Genomic DNA, 23,276 nt, shown 5'->3' with positions numbered 1-23,276 from the left:
GCAGAAAATATAAAATACATTTATTATCCCACTTGCTCCATAGAAAAAACATGTCTTTACTTTGATAAAACGTCAACCATATGAGCTACCCAAGAGACAGCAAGAGGGAGATTGCTGATGTGGAGAAGGGGGAGGAAGAGGAGTGCTTTGATAGATGGTGGGGAATGAAGACGGTCTTGGATTTTGGTCTCTTTAATAAGACGCTGTGAGCTTTCCACCAAACACAGTGATCAGAGCTTGGCACTCTTGGGTGACTTCCCAAGGAGTGCAGGGATGCTCTGGGAGGACCCTGACCCCCTGGCCTGATGTCTCCTTGTCTCTCCAGTCCCCAAGTTTCAGTGGTTGGTATGCCATCTCCTGGTTCCCCAGAAAGAAAGAGCAATGCAAGCCTACACCTCTCGCCATTGTCCCACCATTTCCTTCTTGTCTATGTTTTGAAAGATGAGAGATGGTGGAACAGGCCCCATCTCCCTTGCTTGTCATTAACTCATTTAGTAAACATTTACACACTGAACTTTATGTGCCTAGAACTGAGCTAAACCAGCCAAACCCTGTAGTTGGTCAGGATGAGGTAATGAGGATTAAGGTAGCCCTCGTGTAAAAAACATCTCAAACCCAATGCTATTGATGCTTTGGAAGGAAAAGGATGAATATTTGGTTCTCTTTCTCGACCATTTTAGCCTCATTTCCAATCAGGAATTAAACTGATGGCTGTATAATGTATTCCTTTTATACTGCCTTTCATCATCTTGGGCTACAGGGGATTGACATTTTAATGGCAATAAGAGACTTAAGAATAAAACTACCTTTTGATGACACATTTAACTAACACTGAATTATAATAGAACCTCAGTGGACATGCACATGCCATCCACATAATTAGGGGACAAATTATTTTTTATTATTGCTGTTACTATTAATATAAAATTAATTTATACCACTGCGTGGCAAGTGTTACCAAGCATGGGTCACATCTTGCTTCCTGGCTCTGAGAGTCACAAAGGCAAACGCATCTGTAACCTGCAGCCGGTTTCCTTGCCTGCCCCTCCTCTCCTCCCTGCACCCCCTCCTCTATTGATTTTCATTTAACTGTAACAATCTAGAGCAAAACTCAAAAAAAAAAAATAAATGGCAGGATTCTGTGACAGACACAAGGGCTGGTCAACCCTTGAAGTCACTAGCTATAACCCCCAGGGAGGGTCATGCATAATTCTGTAGCTCCAGCGTGCTTTTAGAGGGAATTATGTCAGTAGCAAGCCAGCCTTGGACGCTTCTGGGTCAGGGGTAGGTAAAGTGGTGCAGGGAAGCTTATGGCTTTGTCCTTGTTTGTGGAAGCAGGGTTCCACTGAAGCTGTCAATCTCATCAGAGCTCTCATAAGCTGGAGGTGGCTCAAGCAGCCAGCTTCCATGGGCAATCTGGCTTCCCCTCCCGTTTCCATCCACAGTGCACACATTTTCCAAGCACCCCTGCAAGCCAAGCTCTGTGCTCACTGCGGCACCCCATGAGTCTTGGTATAGACACCGAGGGTTATCTAGGCAGAAGGTTTTAAATGTCATTCCCTTCTAGGGCTTGCTGTGTGATCATTATAGCAATCACCTAGGATGTTAAATCCTTGTCCTAAATTATTTTTAGAGAAAAGTGATTTTCGAAACAGGTGGAATCTGAGATGCCCTGGATGACTATTAATGGGCTCGAAGCTTATCTGGGATTTTCCACCAAGTCCATTTGGAGATCAATTAACCATTTCTTATGTGCAAAATGCTCCCTTCTGAAAAGGTTTTTATGGGCTCAAAATGCCCATTACATTGTTTTCTTTTATGCCTTTTTGTTCATTTTTCTTCCCTTTGCCGAAGTGCCACTTTTTAATGATCCCATAAGTTTTGTGTTTCTTGGCTACAGAAAATTGCTACCATTTATGTCCCACCACTGCCTCTGGGCATTTTTTCCTTCTGGTTGGTCTTTAACCTAATAACATACTTGTGTGTCTACACTAATGGCATCTTGACGATGATAATGGGCAGAAGCTCAATTAGGAAACATTATGAATCATATGGTTCAGTCTCTTCCTGTGTACAAGAATTCCTAAAATGACAAGGGATTTAACATTTTCTTTCGTCCTCTGCATTTTAAATCCTTTCATGGTTCATGCCCCACTACCGCCCACATCACTCTTCAAATATATCCCTCAGGGTTTACTAAAAACAGCATGTTAGGTGAGCAAACCCCTTACCTATTTGCCAGTCCCAGGGCACCTTTAACAGCTCCTTGTGCTCCATTATAGCTCTGCAGATTTAAAGAGAGTGGACCTGATGAGCAAGATTATAATGCAACCTACTTTTTTTTTTTTTTTTTAACCAGATTTATACAAGTCATGAAACAACCAACTGAATTTTAAAAATAATTTCGGGTAGGGGCACCTGGGTGGCTCAGTCGGTTAAGTGTCCAACTTTGGCTCAGGTCACGATCTCACGGTTCGTGAGTGCAAGCCCCGCATCGGGCTCTGTGCTGACAGTTCAGAGCCTGGGGCCTGCTTCAGATTCTGTGTCCCCCCATCCCTCTCTGCCCTCCCCTGCTTGTGCTCTGTCTCTCTCTCTCAAAAATAAATAAACATTAAAAATAAATAAATAAATAAAAATAACTTCGGGCCAGGGATAGGCAAGTCTAATCTGGCAACCTGCGGTTTACCCGTGAAGGATCTTGCTAGGTATGGCCAGCACCAATGGTGAGGGTGTGCAGTGGGCAAGGCGGAGCTCTAGCCTTCCACTGGCCTTTTCACCAGATTGCCTGCAGCCTTGGTTTCTTCTTGCTTAGATGTTCTAAAACGTCAATGGTGAGGTATGGAAATTTATTGTGCTTGCGGCTATTGTTATTATTTTTTTTTAAATCAGTTTTCTGAATGAGGATTCTCCAAGGCAGTGGTTCTCAAACTTAAAGGCACAAAAAAGCTGTCTGGGGAGCATGCTGAAACAGGTGCTCATGCTCCTTCCCTCAAGATTCAGGTTCAGTAGGTCTGGGTGGGGCCCAGAGACGTGCATTGCTGACAAGTTCTCATGTGGTGCCGGTGCTGCCGGTCAGAGAAGCACACTTTGAGAACCGCTGCTCTCGAAGAGGACCAGGAGGTGAAGCTGGCATCATTCCACCAGCAGCATTACGTTGGTTTCAGCGTGCCCTCAATTGGCTCCATTTGCCAAACACTCCCCTATGCCACTTCTGTTATTTTGGCAGCAGTGGCCCAAAGGGGCTCAGTTGGCTCGAATGGACTATAACTGAAGCAAATGAGTGTTAGGTGTCTGATTATATTTTTTGGCTTCGAGAATAATAATCCATAAAATGAGTCATCGATCTACAAAGTGCTGGTTATGAATAGTTGCACTAGGCAATCTCTTTTCCTCTCACAAAGCTGAAGTACCAAATTTAGGAGCTTTAAAATGCCATCTCACCTTCAAAATGAATCAAAAATAAATCGTTTTTGGAGACTCTCCTCACCTCAGTGCCTTGTTTGCTATGGAGGTTTCCTCCTGTATCTCAGCATACCAAAACTTGGCGGATCCTTGGAAATAGCTTATTTGCAAACCATGGTTAAGGTGATGCCAAAATATCTTCCATAAATAATTTGATACTGAATCAATACAATTACAAAGCACTTGCTTCATAGGAAGCGATTTGGTGAAATTACACTGGAGGCTGTTCCATATCATTCTTTACCCCTTACATGAAACTAAAACATATAGTCCTTATTGATGGAAAATTACACTTTGTTTGACCCTTATTCTCACAATTCTGAGGCACTAGTCAGGGATGACTTATATGCTCCAATGAAGGATTATTACAAAATTGATGTTTTGGACTTTTTGATGCTTAGTGAATGTTTGTGTTATATCTTTATCTGTTTAAGGAAAGTAGAAACACTAAATTCCTAAGAGATGAATTTGAAATATGCTTCATTCAGGTAAATCCACAGGCAATAAAAGAAAACATTTATGAAAGGGCAAACTTATACTGTATGTTTTTTTTATTAAAAAAATTTGTTTTAATGTTTTATTTATTTTTGAGACAGAGAGACACAGAGTGTGAGCAGGGGAGGGGCAAAGAGAGAGTGAGACACAGAATCCGAAGCAGGCTCCAGGCTCTGAGCTGTCAGCACACAGCCCAATGTGGGCCTCGAACTTACCAACCACGAGATCATGACCTGAGCCAAAGTTGGACGCTTAACTGACTGAGCCACCCAGGTGCCCCTATACTGTATGTTTTATAGTCACTAGTAAACAGATGTCCTTTTTGGAAGTACATCATATCATGGCATTTACACTTATTCTATTTCTCTATGTAAAAACCCACTAGCTGGTTTGGAGAAATCAATGTACTTCTAATGTTTCCTTGTAAATTCTGTACAAAGTCCACTAAGCGTTTTTCTAATAATTGACAACAAACTTCTTTAGTTTTGAAGAAGTTCACTAAGAAAGATACTGAATTTTCAGATTTCATGTAGGAGGTTAGTGAAAGGTTTCCAGTCTGGATTTTTATAAAATAAAGTGACCAACCATACCCTAATGAAAAGAATTAGAATAAGCCCTAAGGGTATCCACCATCTGAATTACTCATGATTTTTACTCACAATTGAATTCCACTGAAAAATGCCCCGAAGAGTCCAATCATTCCCAGAAATTCCACTCGGCTCAGGGTTCGGATGATGTATTCTTCCCAGACGTTAGAAATACCGTACAGTGTGGCCCCTCCTAGGACCAGAAGATCCCCTACCAGCTTATTTTCCCCTAGGAACCAAAACCACAAACACAGCTTCATTAACATTTTCTTCATGGAGAATCTGGCACCAGCACATTGAGCTTCCTTTGTCTACTCCATTCTGATGTTTTTATCGAAGTCCGGTAACTTGCCAATTATGATTTAGTAAAGTTTGTTTATCTGTGCTGCAGATATGTTCTGTTGTTAACAGGTTGCCTATGTCTGCCCAACCAGAAGTCTTCCTTAACCTAAAAAAAGGGACCAGCTGCTTCTAGATTGCAGTGTCTCTACAAAGCCCCATGTCTTCTGACTAGATATATGTCTAGGAATATATGCTAATATGTGCACATGTTATATTTGCTGCAGGGTGCTTTCTAACAGTTTGGCGAACGTGGTGTAGAACAAACAGAATCAGTCTGAATCTCCACTCTTTGCTATCCAGGGAGAGAAGCTATGACAGAAGTACTTCAGACTCTTTATTTTGACCATGGGCAAAATGTGTACTTGCTTAGAAAATGAGAGTGAAAGGGATCATGGGTTGAAATTTGCAACTCCCCTAAAGTAAGTAATGTAAGAATGAAAATACATGTGATTCATTCTTACATTAATTTTTTTTTTCATGAAAATCAATTTGGGTTGGTTTGGGTTGGTCCAATTTTTAATAAATGCCTTACCCAGCTCTTTCCTATAATGAAGCAAATTCCACTCTAGGAAGTATGAAGCCAGGGAGGGAGAGTGGAAGTTAGCAGCCTATGTGGGCTTGTACCCAAGTAGTCTCCAGCTCTGTCCTGTACAGGTCCATACATGGGAGCTTGGCAGGTATGTTGCTCGGGGGCACAAGAAATGCTGGAGGAGAAGGGTGCGCTCTCCAGCATGATTCTAGGGAAGGGGCTCACCTTAGAGTAGCTCTGGACTCCCAGATTAGCTGGAACAATCTAAAACTGGAGAACCAGATTCTCTGTGTTCAGTTGGGAGCACTGAGCATTCTCTAGGAAATGACTTCACATAAAAGAATCTGGGCTGGGCTTGGGGAAAGACCTCCTCCTTCCTGCCCCTGGGGTCACCTTGGGAGATTCTATATTTACAGCTGACCCTTGAACAATGCAGGGGGTTAGCAGTGCTGACCTCCAATGCAGTCAAAACTCTGCATATAAATTTTGACTCCCCAAAGACTTAAACTACTAATAGCCTACCGTTGACCAGAAGTCTTACCAATAATACAAACAACACATATTTTGTATATGTATTATATACTATATTCTCACAATAAAGTAGGCTACAGAAAAGAAAATGTTAAATGTACTGCATTTATTGAAAAAAATCCATGTATAAGCAGACCCGTGTATTTCAAAAGTCTGCTGTCCAAGGGGCAACTGTACTTTAAAGGTGTCACTCTTTCGAAAGCAAATTTCCCACTCCTGGTAAGGATTGGAAGGAGAGGAGGAGAGACCCTGAAAGGCAGGAGACCTTGCTGGCATCACCCTCCAGGGAATGGGCTGAGAATCTGGATCTGTGAGGGTGGGGTGCCCTCCCTGATTCATGGAGAACAGATGAGCCAAGAGCGCAAAGAGGTGTCAATGAACAACCAAAGCTCCAGAGAGGTCCTTGGGTGCATCTCACGGGGGCATTAAGGTTGCTTTGACAGAGAAGGTCATCTTCAGCAACCTGATTCATCTTTTTCATGTGTCGAGTAGAAAATAATGACAAAGCTTTTAATTTTAAGTAGTTCATTTGAGGAATAACCCATAAAATAAAAAAGTATCCATTACTAAAATTGTAAGGTTATAATGAATATAATTCAGTCTCTTTTTACTCAGGAGCCATTTCAGAATCTTGTGATGGCATGGGGGTCATTATTATGAATATCAATTATTGTTGTATTAGTGAAGTAAAGAAGTGCTGCTTAAACAGAATTTTCAGTTAATGAAATTATATGAATGGATTCAGGAAAGCTAAGTTATAATGAAATATTTTAATAGAAATTAGCAGAACATCAGTCTATCTTTTATAAGTCCTAAAAAGAGGCCATGCTGCATTACTGAATAGTCTCACTAATCTTTTTTAAACTCTACATTTGTACAGTTTTGGCCTATTCTGTTCCCTGGCCTTTGACCATATGAAATCTATTCCCCAGTACTTTGAATTTTCACCAGGGCATAATGATTACTGTTAAGAATAATACAGTTTTATGTAAGTGCAAGTTCAGAAGTGCTTTCTAAATTACCAGTGATAAAAATTTAAATGTTATTTATTAAAATTTCATTTGTAAGTGTATTTATCAGTTTTCAAACCTTTGAAAATGGATGCATATACATACAGCATGTATGATAATTTGGCTGATTAAATATAACTAAATTAACCAGGGCATGATTTTATTCAACTATATTATATAATGAAGTGTTTGATGTAAGTATAAGAAAGTTCTAGGACTAATAGTTTGTATCTACAATTTGTATCTCGTTCCCTGGAGATTACAACATATTACTCCATGTTTTATGCACTTTCAGTGCAATAGATACCTGATGCAGTGGAACCAATTTTTGTACAATGTTCATGGGGAAATAATACCCAGAAAAGCTGTCATTTATGTATGTATGAAACCATGCTCAGTGATAATGTTTTGTACTGGACAAGCTATACAATCTTTCAGCACATCAGTTCCCTTATTTCAGAATGAGGTTAGTTTGAGATTACAGCAAAGTAATGTACATAAAATAATTTAAAGAAAATGAATTGCTTCGTATATCATTGGGCACTGACTAACAGTTCACTAAATGGTGACTGAAAAGAATCAGTCATTCTCTTTGAAAAGCACCTGTCTCTATGGATTGGCCATTTCTCATTTTGGATCGCTTCTTGATTCTAATCAACACAGTCATAATTGCTTTGCAAGAATTGGTTTTCCTTATTAGATTTTTGTTTAAGCGTTGTTTGGGGGGACATTTGTGTCTGTGTGGCAGTGGAAGAAGAATAGGGAAGAGGACTTAAGACTACTACGTACCATTATTTCAAGAAATAAATGATGAATTACACTATTCTGGAGTGTTGAAAGACTATTAATGTGATTTATGAAAATGAACCCATCCCACTGAATATTTTTGAGTTGTAAATGTGATCAACTGCCTTGTTTTCCCAGGACTCTCTTGGTTTTCACACCAAATTCCTTCATCTCAGGAAACCCTCTCATTCTGGGGAATCTGGGACCGTCATTTATCGCAATTAACTATAATAGAACAGCTATATATTTCTTGTAAGGGTCACAAGGATAGAAAAATAAGTATTAAGTGGTGTAACAGAAAGGATACTGGCTAGAATTCACATCTAGGCCACACCATTTACTATTTGTGTGCCCTTGCACACCCTTCTGATCTCCCTTAGCCTTGATTTCTTCAGCTGCAAAAGGAAGAATAAGAAAGCTTTCTTTGCACAGTTAGGAGGATTAAATGAGATAATGCATGGGAAAGTGGCTGGCACCAAAAAAATTGTCACTGTCCCTTGATTGTGTTCAATTAGCGAGCTCCTTGAAATATTTTCTCGGGGCACCTGGGTGGCTCAGTCGGTTAAGCGGCCGACTTCGGCTCAGGTCATGATCTCGCGGTCCGTAAGTTCGAACCCCGTGTCAGGCTCCGTGCTGACAGCTCAGAGCCTGGAGCCTGTTTCAGATGCTGTGTCTCCCTCTCTCTGGCCCTCCCCCATTCATGCTCTGTCTCTCTCTGTGTCAAAAATAAATAAACGTAAAAAAAAAAAAAAGAAAATATTTCTCTTCCTTGAAATCACTCTAAAATTCGGGCTAATAATAAGAAAACAAAATGTTGTTGTATGTATCCAACGGCTTTAATAAATGAACTAAAAGGTACAATAAATGTATTATGGTAGAAAGATGATACTTTGAAGAGCAAGACATATATTTTGTAAAAGGGAGCTACTTTAATTGGGTTTTGTCTTAGTCTTATGACTTTCTAACCTTCCCTTCCCACTTTGCGCAGCACACTGCCGGCCGCAAGGCCGAGCCTCCAATGCCACGGATTGGGGATACCTTCTCTCCACTTCCGTCTGCCGTGGGCAAACTTGCCGGCAAAGCTTCCTGAGAAGCACGGTTCCTGGCACATCATTGTGCGCCCTGACAGTTACAGTTCACATCTGGAGAGCCTGCTGCCATCTGAGAAGATTCCTTTAGCAAGGCTTAAATCAAAATGAGGGATTCCTGGGTAGCTGATGAAGAAACAGTCTAACAAGGGGATTCGAACAATTATTTCAATTATAATGAAGTGAAGTCAAGGTAACTTTGAACAGGCCATTATCATTGTGCTTGAGGAAAGAATTTTCAAAATCCCAAGCTAAGGTGAACCACAGCTTCAGCAATACAAAAAGGATTGAGACGGACATTCTCTTTTCCTATGAAAAGCTCTCGATAGAGTGATGGCAATTTATATTGCGCTGAACACCCGATTGAAGTTCTGGTGAGAGACTCAAGTATTTTGGTAAAGTTTTGTCCCTGGCTAATAACATTGAATCAATTCTACCATAAAGGTGAAAACAAATGGGATACTTTGCATAATGATGCACACCAATTTTAAGATTATATTGTCCTTCAAACTAGTGTGTCTTTTTCTTCTTTCAAAATATTTTATATGGTGGCTTACATTGCTGCCTAATTTATTTTGTAAAATAAACCCTTGGATCCTGTATTTGGGCTGCCCTTAGAACATCATATCATCTACTTGGGCACCATTACTTCAGCCGAGAAGGTACTCCAAGATGATAAATCTTAATTCTGTTAACATGAGCACTTCACATGTCACAAAAAGGATGGTGCTGTAAGTCTTCTACAGGTGAAACCCACTCTAGTGTGTTTGAGTTACTCTGCACTGTTTTAAGAATCACTACTTGTGGGGCGCCTGGGTGGTTCAATCAGTTAAGCGCCAGACTCTTGGTTTCAGTTCGAGTCATGATCTCACAGTTTTGTGAGTTCGAGCCCCACATTGGGCTCTGCGCTGGCAGCATGGAGCCTACTTGGGATTCTCTCTCTCCCTCTCTCTGCCCCTCCCCTACTCATGCTGTCTCTGTCTCTTTCAAAATAAATAAATAACTTAATTTTTTTTTTAAATAATAAAAAAATGGCTACTTTTGAAAGACCGTAAATGGACTTACTTTCTTTTCTTTAATACTATTACTCCTTTCCTAACACCTCATCTGAAATCAAGAGAACATTTTTTTTTTTTTTCCAGGAGTAGTGAATATCCTCTAGTGAAATCAATTCAATTTAGTTTAACATTCTGGGCTTAAACATCCAGATTTATTAGGGCAATTGTCTTTCTTGACTAGGAGATGCAAGATGATGGCTGGGGGCCAATGGCTAAGGTTCAGCAAAGCAGAATTTTCAAAATAAGGGTACATGCTTCTGCTTAGTCTATGTTTACATCCTACAAGTAAAGCTGAGAAAATGAAATTAAATTATGACTTTAGAACAAATAACCATGTTGTTTCTGACAAACATACTCTGATTGGTTCAAAGAGATTATTCATATCAGGATCATGATGGTTATAGAGCATAAAACTGGTCCTTTCATAAAACATCTATTGATATCCCACGGAACCACTGTTTCATAGAAGAGATTCTCGGAAAAGCTGGTATACATATTTTTAGCTTACCTGTTGAGATGGGATTGATTATGTTTGTGAGGGCCAAGGCTGTCTCTCTTTTGCTCTGTGTTGTATCTGTAGCTCCCAGAGATGTGGAAAAAGAAAGGAAGCCTGTCCCAGAGGTCAAGAGCCTGGGGTCCTAGACCCTGCTCTCTCAGCTCTGTGACCTTGGGAACTCACTTGGCTTCCCTGTACCTTGGTGTTCTTGTGTGTCATATATAAAGCTGACGAACAAGGTCTGTTTCAGCTGTAATGTACTATAGTGCAACTTAAAAACATAAACTGTATTTATTTCAGGTACTTCCTACAATCTAGTCTCATTACAAGAAATGCCCCAATTTTGACTATCAATTAATTCCCTAGAAGACAGGGCAATTCCAAGAACTATAGAAACGTAAATACTTTCTATCCCATTCTTGATGTTAAAAAAGGAGGTTATTTTTCATGTCCCCTAAAACCTTATGTATCATAAGAATTTTTGTACATTTTAAAGAACTGCAATGCTTTAAAAAGAATTCTCTGGAAACCATCCTGGATCAGGGATCCCCATCAGATTCATAGCAATTTGATGAGTAAATCTTGAAGCTTTACCTTGCAGGTCTATAAGCTGTGATTGATAACCACAAATCCTCCCTCACCCCAAACAAATAAACAAAAAACCATGCACAATGAGACTAAATTTAGCTCTCCCCCATAAAAATATGAAGTATTCCTAATCTAGTCTTCAAACTTCAAATATCCACTCCTAACTTATATATCAACCTCCACCCAATGGTTTGAAAGCTCAGTCTTTCTCTGACATGAGAAAGAAAGAGTTGGAGGGTGAGGTGTGGGGAAGGCCCCAGTAACCCACTGACACTATTTCTAACCAGCTGGTTTGGGCCAGCCAGCAATGGCCTGCAAAATATCCCCCATATAGGTCCTGACTCAACTTTAAATACCATCTGAATGTTTCTGAATACATGTAAAAAGGGCAGAATATCTGTATTTTGCTTCCTTCATTCACTCAAGAAACATGGATTAAGCACCTCCCATGTGTCATTGTTTGAGGTGTCGAGGAACAAACATGAGTAAGATACAGGCACTGAGAAGACCAGGTTCCTAGTTTCTACCCCACCATGAACATTCTGTGTCTTGCTTTGGCCTTACCCACATAAGCACGTAACATGGTGAACACCTAGAAACTCACCTGCTCCCTGATGCCTTCCCACAAGCACATCCGCTCCTGCCATGCAGCCCATTCCCAGGATGCAGACAAAGATGCCGAGGAAATGCACAGCCTTGTACCGGATCAGCAGGAAGAACCAGGAGAGCAAAATCACCACCGGGATCACAAAACAGTCCAAGAGCTATAGGGAAGGAGGGAGGTAAACAACAAGAGGAGGTTCAGGGGGAAGCTTTCCACATAATAAAGAAAAATCACTTAGCCCTGTAGAAAGGCTATTTCCCCTGAACCTCGGTTTCTGTGTAGACCCAGAACTGCTTCGGTTAAAATAGACTCTGAAACAAGCACAAACTAGCTTTACTTAAACATCCTCCAAGCTTGGATGGAAAGGGGAGAAGGCCAGTGGATAAGACAGGTTGGTGGTGGAGAGTTGCCTGCCCTTACAGGGTCAGGGCAGCTCTGTCTCCCATTTTCCTCAGCGCCTGGACTCCACCAGAACCCCTTACTTGAGAGAGAGGATACTGAGCCATTTTAGATGGTTCCACTATTTTAAGAGTAAATCTGGGAATGGGAGGTAAGGGGGCAGAGGTCTTATCATGTTTTATAAATTAGTAGAACTTAGACAACGGTTGAACTTAATTTCTCCCAGAAACTATCTCCTCGCTACTTGTAAATTTGTTCTAAATACAAATATTACTCTCAAGTTTACAAAGACTTTAAAAAATACTGTAGTAAAAAAAGAGTAAAGAGAGTGAGAGAGGGAAGGATAAACAGAGTGTAGAAAAAAATATCTTTGATTTCATTTCTTACGTATTTTGTGCTAATAACGAGATTCCATGTGACATGGAAACCTCAGGACTTGGTAGAGAGCTGGCCCCAATCTTGCAGCAAGTTAATGTGGTGCAATGAGAAGACCCTTGTGCCTGGAGTCAGGAGATTTCAGTTTGAGTCCCAGAGCCTTACTTACAGTAGTGTGACCGTAGGCAAATCACAAGCTCAGGAAGCCTCAGTGTCCTGCCAGTATAATGAAGATAATAATCCACTGACTTCCCCCAAAGATCCCTGTGAAGCTCTGACATAATACATGAGAAAACATTTTGTTGAGCTACAAGGGCGTCAATGCTGGTCTATCACCGTGCTTCCCAACACGTGCTCTTGGCTCCACGGAATGGGTTGTTTCTTCTACACTCTGGTAAGATACAGTGACCTTTGGATAACCCATGTGAGGCAGGGTCTCCACTAGACAAACTGTATCTCATAGGACTTCAAACTCCATGTACTGAACGAGAAATTGGTGATTCTGGCCCACTGCTGGGTACTGCTCCTCTGCTAGAATCCTAGACAAGTAACTCTACCACCCAGCAGTCGACACAGGGCAGTGATCCCTGTACGCCTCCACTCTAACTGCCTGCATCCTGTTGGCCACCAAGTTCTGTCAATTCCATCTTCTAAACATCTCTCAAATCCATTCATGCCACCCTCTCCCATTTTTGCCACCTGGACTAAGCTTGTATCCTTTCTTACTCAGAATAAGCCCCTCCCAGGGGCGCCTGGGTGGCGCAGTCGGTTACTTCAGCCAGGTCACGATCTCGTGGTCCGTGAGTTTGAGCCCCGCATCGGGCTCTGGGCTGATGGCTCAGAGCCTGGAGCCTGTTTCCGATTCTGTGTCTCCCTCTCTCTCTGCCCCTCCCCCGTTCATGCTCTGTCTCTGTCCCAAAAATAAATAAAAAACGTTGAAAAAAAAAAAAAGAATAAGCCCCTCCTTCCTGCCTCAGGGTCTTCAATCATGCATTCTCCTTCATCTGGAATGTCCCACTCAATTCCCGAACTCCCGCTTCATTGCCCTTCAGGCCTGCACTTACATACTGCCTTCTCAAGAGAGCCTCTTGGGTCCCCAGGCTAGGTCAGGACCATCGATGCTTTCCTTATATCCTGTACTTTTCCTTTATAGTGTCAATTGCAATAATACTTAATGAGCACAGAATTATTGGCACAATGTCTAACTTCCCCACGTGTCCAGCGGTCTATGAAAGCAGGACTGCATTCTCATTAGTCAGACCCTGCTGTGTTCATGAGAAGTATCCAATGATAGTGACTGAACAAGTGCATATGGTATTTTTAATGATCAATAATACCCAAAATTCATGAAAGGATGAAAAATCTTTGCGTGTTTGCAAAGCATCCCTGACCATCAGCATGACTTTTTGGCTCTGTAAAGCAGCCAGCACTCAGAATCCCTTCTATCCCAAAAGATTTTGTGGTCTGGCAGACCCTCAAGCTTCTCTGTGCAGCAGTTTCCTTTGCAACAAAAGCAATCAGAATTGTAAGCTGTCCCTGGGGGTGCTGTGAGATAAGGTGATGGAGGGCCACGTGGATGCGATGGCTGGGGGCTGAGTCTAGAGGTCATCGCACTCCCGGAGGAACTCTGTATCAGGGTGGCGGCTGATAGGATTGCACTACAGCTGGAGTTGCTCAATGCACAGTTAATTAGCAAGTTAATGATCCTACTTGATATGGTAAAATGCTCTGAGGCAGTTTAGTACAACTGGCCTCAAATGCCATTTAAGTATATTAGGACATTTGAGTTTGCCAGTGAAAACTGTTCACTGGGTGTAAAACAGTTGGTGTTTTGTTTTAAAAATTAGAAATGATTGAATCGACAGTTGAAATATTTAGCTACATACCCTATAATTTGGATTTCACTGTCTAGCTGGAAGCCCTTGGCTAGTGGAGCTGAAGACCTCTATTCCTGAATTACTATTTGAAATTTTTTTTAATGTTTATTTACTTATTTTGAGAAAGATAGAGAATGAACAGGAAAGAGGGAGAGGGAGAGGGAGACAGAGAATCCCAAGCAGTCTCTGCAATGTCAGTGCAGAGCCTGATGCAGGGCTCGAACTCACAAACCGTGAGTTCATGACCTGAGTCAAAATCAAGAGTCAGGTGCTTAACCAGCAGAGCCACCCAGGCGCCCCTTCATTCGTGAATTATTAAAGGCAAACCAGGCCATCATTCAGTCTTTGGGGAGGACTGAGTGAGCCTTTTTGGTTCTCAATGTCATTAGAAACCCCACAGTACATAAGTCCTGGGGTATTGCCTCAACAGATTTAGTTGAAAAATCCTTATTTGTACATGTCACATGGTCCTATGCATGGAGAAGACATTTAAAAGGAAGGGGAAAAGATAACGAAAGGTACAATTTAAGCCAGGGCTTCTAGAACATTCATCTAGGGAAGTTTAGTGCCCAGCATACAGTAGGGATCAACAATGGGTGGCTGAATGAATTAATGAATGGACAGACACTTGTTATCACTGACTGTCAGAAGGGACATTAGGGATAATTCAGGCTGCTGCTGGCATTTTGGGTGGGGCAGTGTATTTTGTAGGATTGTCCCTTGCTCTCTGCAGGGCATTTAGTATCACTGGGCACTGGCCACTAAAAAAATGCTCATGCACATTTACAAGTGCCCCTCAGTTTAGAGTCATCTTGACCCCTCCACCCTTTTTATTTAAAAGCTGGAGACTCAGAGGTTTCAGGAGATGAAGTGATGTGCTCAAGGTCACTCAAACTATTGGTACCAGTGGGAGTTCTGTTTTTTTTTTTTAAACAGTATTTAAAAACTTTTTTTTAAATGTTTATTTATTTTTGAGAGAGACAGAGACAGATCATGAGCAGGGGAGAGGCAGAGAGAGAGGGAGACACAGAATCTGAAACAGGCTCCAGGCTCTGAGCTGTCAGCACGGAGCCGGACGCGGGGCTTGAACTCACAAACCGTGAGATCATGACCTGAAGCCAAAGTCAGACGCTTAACCAACTGAGCCACACAGGTGCCCCCACGAAACAATATTTTAATAAAGGTCAATGACAGAAATTGTTACAGGTAGAGGTCTTATCACTGTGTCTGTAACTACAGAAACAAACATTTGGGAGCTTCTATTAGTAAACAGGCTATTACTTTGCAGTGATTTTCGGCTCCAGCCTTTCCCCTGTGGTCATATAGCATGAACCATACTGACAAAATCATTTTCCAATAGTTTTCGGGTAGCTTAACTACTCAGTGAAGTGGTTGTTGGAGTAATAAAAGAGAAAAGCATGATAATAGATACTGCTAGAGATGGGGACTGTTAAAAAAGACAAAAACCCTTCCGATTCTGTCATGAACCTTTAGTAGATTTACTTTCTTTGCATACATTTCTATATCCAAAAAGAAATGATAAAATATCAACACCAAAAACATGAACAAATGAATACTATTTCGTAATTATCTTTTCCCCCTTTTCTGTTTATTTTTTTTAAAGTTTTTATTGAAATTCCAGTTAGTTAAGGTATAGTGTAATGTTAGACTCAGGTATACAATATAGTGATTCAACACTTCCTTACAACACTGGTGCTCATCACAACAGGTGCACTCCTTAATCCCCATCACCTATTTAACCCATCCTGCAGCCCCCTCCCCTTTGGTCATCATCAGTTTTCTATAGTTAAGTCTGCTTCCGGGTTGGCCTCTCCCTTCTCTCTCTCTCTCTTTTGTTTCCCCTTTGCTCATTTGTTTCATTTCTTAAACTTCACGTATGAGTGAAATCATATGGTATTTGTATTTGTCCGATTGACCTCTTTCACTTAGCACTATATTCTCTAGCTCCCTCTGTGTCATTGCAAATGGCAAGATTGCATTCTTCCTATGCTCTGAAAAGTCTCAAAAAAATTAAGAATACGTTGGAAAGAAAAGTGCTCATTACAACCTTAGATTTACCTCTTTTTTCTCCTAAAGATTTAAATTAATTCTTCCATGTCATTAGTCTTTAGATGATATCTGCCAGAGAGGTGTCCAATACCAAAAGACCTGATTTTATTGATGGTGGCACTGAGGCACACCATGCTTAATGGCCAGGGCACATTCTCTGAAGCCAAGGTGATGGCTCCAGGATTATTATGTGAACTTGGTATCTTTTAATAACATTTAGAGTAGGTTGTATTAAGTTTATACTTACAGTTTGCAAAACACATTATTTTTACTTTATCTCTAAAACAGCACTTTAAGGGAGTTACGATTATACCTATTTTATGGGTAAGGACACTGAGCCTCCAATAATAAAGCAAGTTAGTGCCAGACTTGAAGCTAAAATACTAGTCCCTGGACTTCTAGTCTCCACAGAGTTCAAGTGCAGCTTCCAAAAGTTATTTAATAATAAAAGAGGTCTGTATTGGTGGTGCTTTAGGATAACAGAAGTCGACATTAAATAACATTACTTTTTTTTTTTTTTAAGTAATTTGGAGAATCGCAGCCTCATTTAACTTTTTGCTCCTCTCTCTCCCTGTCTTTTTTAGCTTCAGCCAATCTCTTACCACTGGATCTTCCTCTGCAGTCTTCAATCGCATTTAGTTATGCTCTTTCCTACACACACACACACACACACACACACACACTCACACAGACACACACACACATATCCCAATCCCCTCATTTTACCAATACCCACTCAAGCTTTTCTCTTCCTTTCTGCGCTAACTCCATTTGCCAGCATTCCCCAGACCACCTTGATCTGGATTCAGATACACTCCATCTGGTTTTCATGTTCACTCATAAGTCCCTCCCCTCCTCCAACATGGTCACTCCTCTCTTACCGTATTTTCCTCCACCACCTATCTCACTCAGAACTTGGGATTTAGTGGATGCTGAGTAATGTTCGCTGAATGAAACCTACTGAACTTTCTCTGGCCTTACTCTGTCTCTAATTCTACTGCTCCCACGATTTTCTCGCCTGTCATTCCACTGATGTTATTAAATTTATTTCTTGTACAAAATATGAATTTTGCCCCTTCAACTTTACTCAATGTGTACTGATGCCTGTATCTGTGAGTATATTTGGTTGATGTGTGTCTATGTCTCTATAATGTCTTTGTGAGTAAATTCAAGTGGTAGGACTCGGAGCCACGACACAACTGGACTAGTTGAGGCCGACTGGTACTTGGATGATCGTGCACTGCATAATCACCAGCATGGAATTATAAGGTTGTGATGGTTAAATGTAACTGTGTTACACGACTTTCAAGATCAATGCAAGGTGATTAAATAATGAAAAGAATATAAATCCTCCCCTTGACATATCTCAGAACCATGCAAAGTCCAACAACCTCACTTGTGATATGACATCATAGTAGCCTTCCAATCATGTACCTATCCTTGGATTGCTGCATCCTCTCTCTCTCTCTCTCTCTCTCTCTCTCTCTCTCTCTCTCTAGTTCTCTCTCACCTTTATGCAGTTGTTACTGCTAATGAAACAACTAGACAAGATGTTTCCTACTGGCTGATGAAGAAATTCAGTTTTGTGGGCCCCTGGGTGGCGCAGTCGGTTAAGCGTCCGACTTCAGCCAGGTCACGATCTCGCGGTCCGGGAGTTCGAGCCCCGCGTCAGGTTCTGGGCTGATGGCTCAGAGCCTGGAGCCTGTTTCCGATTCTGTGTCTCCCTCTCTCTCTGCCCCTCCCCCGTTCATGCTCTGTCTCTGTCTCCAAAAAAAATAAAAACGTTGAAAAAAAAATTAAAAAAAAAAAAAAAGAAATTCAGTTTTGTTAGACCGAGTCCAGAAAAATGTGCTCAATTTTAACTTAGCTAATCTTTCTTAGGCAGATATACTGGAGGAAATGGCCATCAAGCCATGGACCCTGTCTCGGGGGTCCTTCTAGCAAGGGACAGTCCTTACCAATCCAGAAAGCAGACAGAAATGAAATACTTGGATGACAGTTTTTTCCTCCTTTTCCTTTCCTATTAAGGCATAATAACCCCACCAAGTGGTAAAATCCCCTATTGGATATTGAATTAGCTATTTCCTCTTTGGGGTGAAGGAAGAAGGAATGGAGAAAAAGGAGAGTTATCTTCCATTCTCTCAATGTTTGGAAGGGAATGGATATCCCCCTTGGCTTGGGTGGTTTCATGGGGAAAACAGGAGTCCCTCTACCTTCCTTCAATGCCATGTTTGGTTTTGCTGATACATATACATATACATATACATATACATATACATATACATATACATTTATGTAAAAGTTCATTTCTTGATTAAAGATCTACATATCATATTATCAGTCATAAAATCTTTAAATCTCTGGAAGGAGAAAAGCAGAATCTATAAGAATAAGACATTAACAATGGTCATCTTGGATAAGACAACTGAATCATCACAACCCATCACCCAAATTCTCTGCGGTTTCCAAATTTCCTCTCTTGAGCATATACTGCTTTCAAAATATATACAACAACACATGCTATGAGAGTGTAAAAAATCTACAAGAGTCAGATCAGTCTTTTTCAAGGGAAGCAGATGGTTTGTAAAAAAATTAAAACAAAACAAAAAACCACTACCCAACTGCTCCCATTCCAGTAGAGCATAATGAGGAGGTGATCTCATCCCTCGTTTCTAATTGTCTGCCAAAAACAGACTCCTCCGCCGGCCTTCGGCTCCTCATTAGCGCTCCCCTCCGGCTATTCACAGGGAAAAAGCTCCCCTCACACGGCCCAGCTGTCAGAGGCTAAACCTGAGGCAACTAGTAGGTGATTCCAGGAAAAAGAACATTTCCCTACTTTCCCTTCCTCTGCTTCTAATTGGCAATTCTCCCGAGTTGCTAAAAGTGATATGTATTATAAATTCATCTCCGGTGAGTAAAACTGAAGCATTAACAGGGAAGGATCTTAAAAAAAGACAATCTTCAGTATCACAGACACAACAAAAGTCCTTCTTTGGCAGACAGTCCAGCTGAAGAGAGCGGAATATAATTTGGGAAATGCACATTCACACGCAATCAAGAACCATTGTAATTCAGGGGCCTGGACATGTACCCATCCTAGAGGCATGTGAAAATCCAATTGGAATATCTTTCATCAGGAACAGACTTTTCTGGTAGACACTCACACTCCCTCTACCTCTCCAGATTTTTTTCCCTCTCAGAGTTATTCTTTTCCTGACACCTCCACCCCCATCAACCCTATACCTTAGGACTTAATGTTTTGATTTTATTGTCCTAAAATATTCATGGTGGATGGAATCATGCTTCCATCATGTTGCCCAAGAGAGCCAGACTAATAAAATGTGTCATTGGGCTGATTGTATGACAGCCATTTTCCAGGAAACGTCCTATTTCTAGAACTTAAAAAAAAAGATTTTCACCATACTTTTTCTTGCGTCTTCTGGTAAGGATTTAAACGTGTGAATTTTTTGTCTTCTTATGCCAGCCCATCAGAACTTCCTAGTTGTTAAAATATATTCACTTAGCTTTTTGGGCTTCAACTCTCAAAATAAAAAAAGAATGAAAGGAAACAAAGACACTATCATGCATTGAAAATCTGGGGCAAGTACCTTGAAATCTAGGTGACCACTGGAAGACAGATAATTAGGAGACACATACTCTCCAGCTCGGCTGCAAAGAAATCTGCCTCAGGTGACTGAAGAGCTGTCCCATAAGACAAATTCCTTCTGGGTGAGCATCACTGGCACTTTCATCAGGTTTAAGAACAAGCTCTGATTATCAGTAAACTGGATTTTAGAAGTAGAAAGAAGGAATTCACACTTACTGAATGTCTACCATACAACAGGCAGAATGCTAGGCTCTTGCTCCTTCCACTTTACAGATGATAAAACAGAGTATTAAAGATAACAGGTAACTTACTTTAGGTCACACAGTGGTAAGTGTCAAAGCCAGAGGTGATCCCAGGTCTGCCGCCCTTCTTGTACAAAGTAAGTGTAAGCAGTCAAGGTCCAGGTGGGGTAGAGACTATATAGGATCCAGTGATAACAACATTGGTCTAGGCTGGGTCACTCTCAACTCAATCTAGCAGGCTCGGGTGCTCTTTCTACCTGTGAGAGCACTCTGGGAGAGTGAGCAGACTGTAAGGGTATTGAAAAAATAATCACTGGTTGCCTGCATCTTTTATGTTAAATAAAGTGCAGGTTACAAGACAAAGTGTACGAAAATTAGAATTGTGCCATCAGAGCGGAAACTGCTGCTTTGCCAATCATTACAGCATAAAGTATGGTTATATTTTGCTGAAACATCTAGTCATCAACATCCGCTCTGTGATATGATACCTCTTCCCAGGAAGACGATCACAGACCTATTAGAATGTTTTTTTTTTTTTCCTTACATATCCAACACTTTTGTCAAAGGAAAAAAGGAATTAGGATAGTTTGGTTTTAGCGATGGGTCTTTGATACTGTGTGACTATCTTGAGTGTTTTTGGAGAAGTGGTTGCCTTAAATCAGCCGAGTACTACTGACTCGTATTTCTTATTTATCAAATTCATTGAACATAAGAACATTAACAACAACGTTACAGAAAGCACACATTTCAAAGCACATTTTGAAGGAAATGAAAGTTTTCTGATAAAATATTAATTCTACATTAATTTTGCATTACTTTTGATTCCTCTCAGCATTAAAACAGCAGGGAGAAACAATTTCAAAAGCTACAGGAGAACATCTTATACTTTTTGGACTCTATTTCTAGGTTTAACTCAACTATTCCAGGTTTTGTTAAAAAAAAAAAAGACAAAATCAGATTTTCATCACCTTCTACTCGTCACTTATTTATTGATTCAACAGATGTTTATTGAATGCCCACTGCATGTTCAGCATTGCTACAGATGCTTGAGATACCACAGTGACCAAAACATTCGACATCTCTGTCCAAGCCGACAGATGCCAAGGGACACGCATTTCTTTCTTGAGGTTCACAGCCAGTGGTACTCTAGAACTTGCCTGGCCCTGAACCTTCTGTCCTCTGTTCTTTGGAACAGGACCTCCTGCTCCTCACAGAACCTTCCTTCCAGCACCTATCCCACGTCTCTCTTGATCCTTCCTCTCTGTTGGCTATTCTCCTTTGCCACATAGTGCTTTGAAATCTGTGCTGATTTCACCCATGAGGCCCAGTTGCTCTGTAGCTATTTATTTTTCCATCTTCACAGCCAACTTCCTGAAAGATTCATCTATAGCCACTGCCTCTGGTATCTTGGCTCCATTTATTCCTCAAGATGCAGCAATACTGACACCTCTCTTCACCACGATCACCAAAGCTACACGTCACAGCCACTTTTGACTAAACCTTCTGCAGCATTTGGCATTACTGATGATTCTCCCACTGGATTCTCTCCTCTCTTGATTTTATCTGTCTTTTTTTTTTTTTTTTTTTTTTTTTTTTTGTCCTCCTGCCTCTCTGGCCCTTCTGAGTTTTTTTCTGGATTCATTTTGTTCTTTTTGTCCCTCAGAGTTGTCATGTCTGAGGGCTCAGCCCTTGGCACTCTCCTTTTCACATTCTATATATGCCAGTCTTTGGCTGTCACCCACCTCTTACTTCCTTCCCTGCCAAATGTCTTGCAAACAGTTGCATTCAGCCACTGCTTTCATCTCCCTCAACATCATTCAACCACTCAGTGCAATCTGGGTTCTGTTCCCCAAGCACCATCAAAATCGCTCAAAAATATACTCCCTGTTTTTGAACCCTACACAGACTTTTTAGCACATACTTTGCTTAGTGCAGCATCTGACACTTCCTCCTGCTGATGGCCTTACCTGCCAAGCTTCCTGTCCATCACTTCATCTTTCTGAGACTCCTTAATGAGTTCCTGGTCTATGGGTTCCCAGATCGACTCCTGTTTCTCATATGTTGTGCTTTCAGGACTTTGCCATAGCGTGCCTTCTCATCTCTCCACACTAACCCTGAGTGATGTCTGTTATGAAGGAGGTCTGTTATGGCTTTAAAAGTCGTCTCCATGATGATAACTTCCAAATCTACATCTCAAATCTGGACCCGTCTCTTAAGCACCAGAGTCTGCTGATCTGCTGTGGATGTACCAAAAATACCTATAGCTCAGCATGGCTCAAACATAACTCATGTCTTTGTCTCCAAACTGTCCCTCCTCATATGTTCTTTCCTTGGCAAATGGGACCACTCGAGACTTAGTTGCTCAGGTCTCAAACCTGAACCCTGATATCTAGGGGCCACTCTTTCCCTCTTGAAACACTTCCTTGACTTGCTTCCAGGGTCTAACATAGTTCTCCTCTTGCCTCTCCTTAGCCTATTTTCCCTCCAGTCTCTGAGTGTTGGCATGTCCCAGGGCTCAGCTTTCAGTTTCTTTCTCTTCTCCATTTATACTCATCCCATTGGTGATGTAATCAAACCGTAACTTTCAGCACCATCTATGTGCAAATGATTCAAAATTAATAATCCCAGCTCTCACCTCTCCCCTGGACTCCAGATACATATCCCCAGCCACCTATACCAAGGTTTGCCTAGATGTCTAACAGGAAGCTCAAACCTATGTGGCCAAAGCAGAACCTTCATTTTCTGCTCCACATCTGCTCTTCTCCCGTTTTCCTCATTTCACCGCATGGCACACCCCAGTGGCTCAGGCCAATAACTAAGGAATCATTCCTGACTTTTCTTTTTCTTTCAACCTTCCACCACACAAATACTCAGGAAATCCTATTGGCTTTATCTTATAAATGTATCCGACAACCTCAAGCCACCTCCAGTTGGCGCGTGGCTTCAAGTCAACACATCTTTCAGTTAGCGGCCTCCTCACTGTCTAAACAATACCACTCTTGGTCCCATACAGTCAACTCTCCATGAGCAGCCAGAGCCACAATGATCTAAAAATACCAATTAGGTTGTATCAATCCTCTGCTCTATACATTTTAATGATTTTCCTTAGGACAAATCCAAGCTGCTTTTC

At 41.2% G+C, this 23,276-nt stretch overlaps 1 protein-coding gene across 1 annotated transcript in view; it reads right to left on the bottom strand.

Annotated features, from left to right (window-relative positions):
- Positions 1 to 23,276, bottom strand: part of SLC35F1 (solute carrier family 35 member F1) — a 408,951-nt gene that overhangs the window by 37,030 nt on the left and 348,645 nt on the right. Inside the window, exons 4-6 of the mRNA XM_047857710.1 lie at positions 11,577 to 11,736; positions 4,617 to 4,773; positions 2,232 to 2,284 (exon numbers count right to left, since the gene is read on the bottom strand). Coding sequence (XP_047713666.1) covers positions 2,232 to 2,284; positions 4,617 to 4,773; positions 11,577 to 11,736 — 370 coding nt within the window. The remainder of the gene's footprint in view (positions 1 to 2,231; positions 2,285 to 4,616; positions 4,774 to 11,576; positions 11,737 to 23,276) is intronic.

This window comes from Prionailurus viverrinus, chromosome B2 (genome assembly GCF_022837055.1).
Source record: "Prionailurus viverrinus isolate Anna chromosome B2, UM_Priviv_1.0, whole genome shotgun sequence".
Taxonomy (NCBI): domain Eukaryota; kingdom Metazoa; phylum Chordata; class Mammalia; order Carnivora; family Felidae; genus Prionailurus; species Prionailurus viverrinus.
The sequence above is the reverse complement of the archived record's forward strand: the minus strand, read 5'-3'. Positions and strand labels throughout refer to the sequence as shown.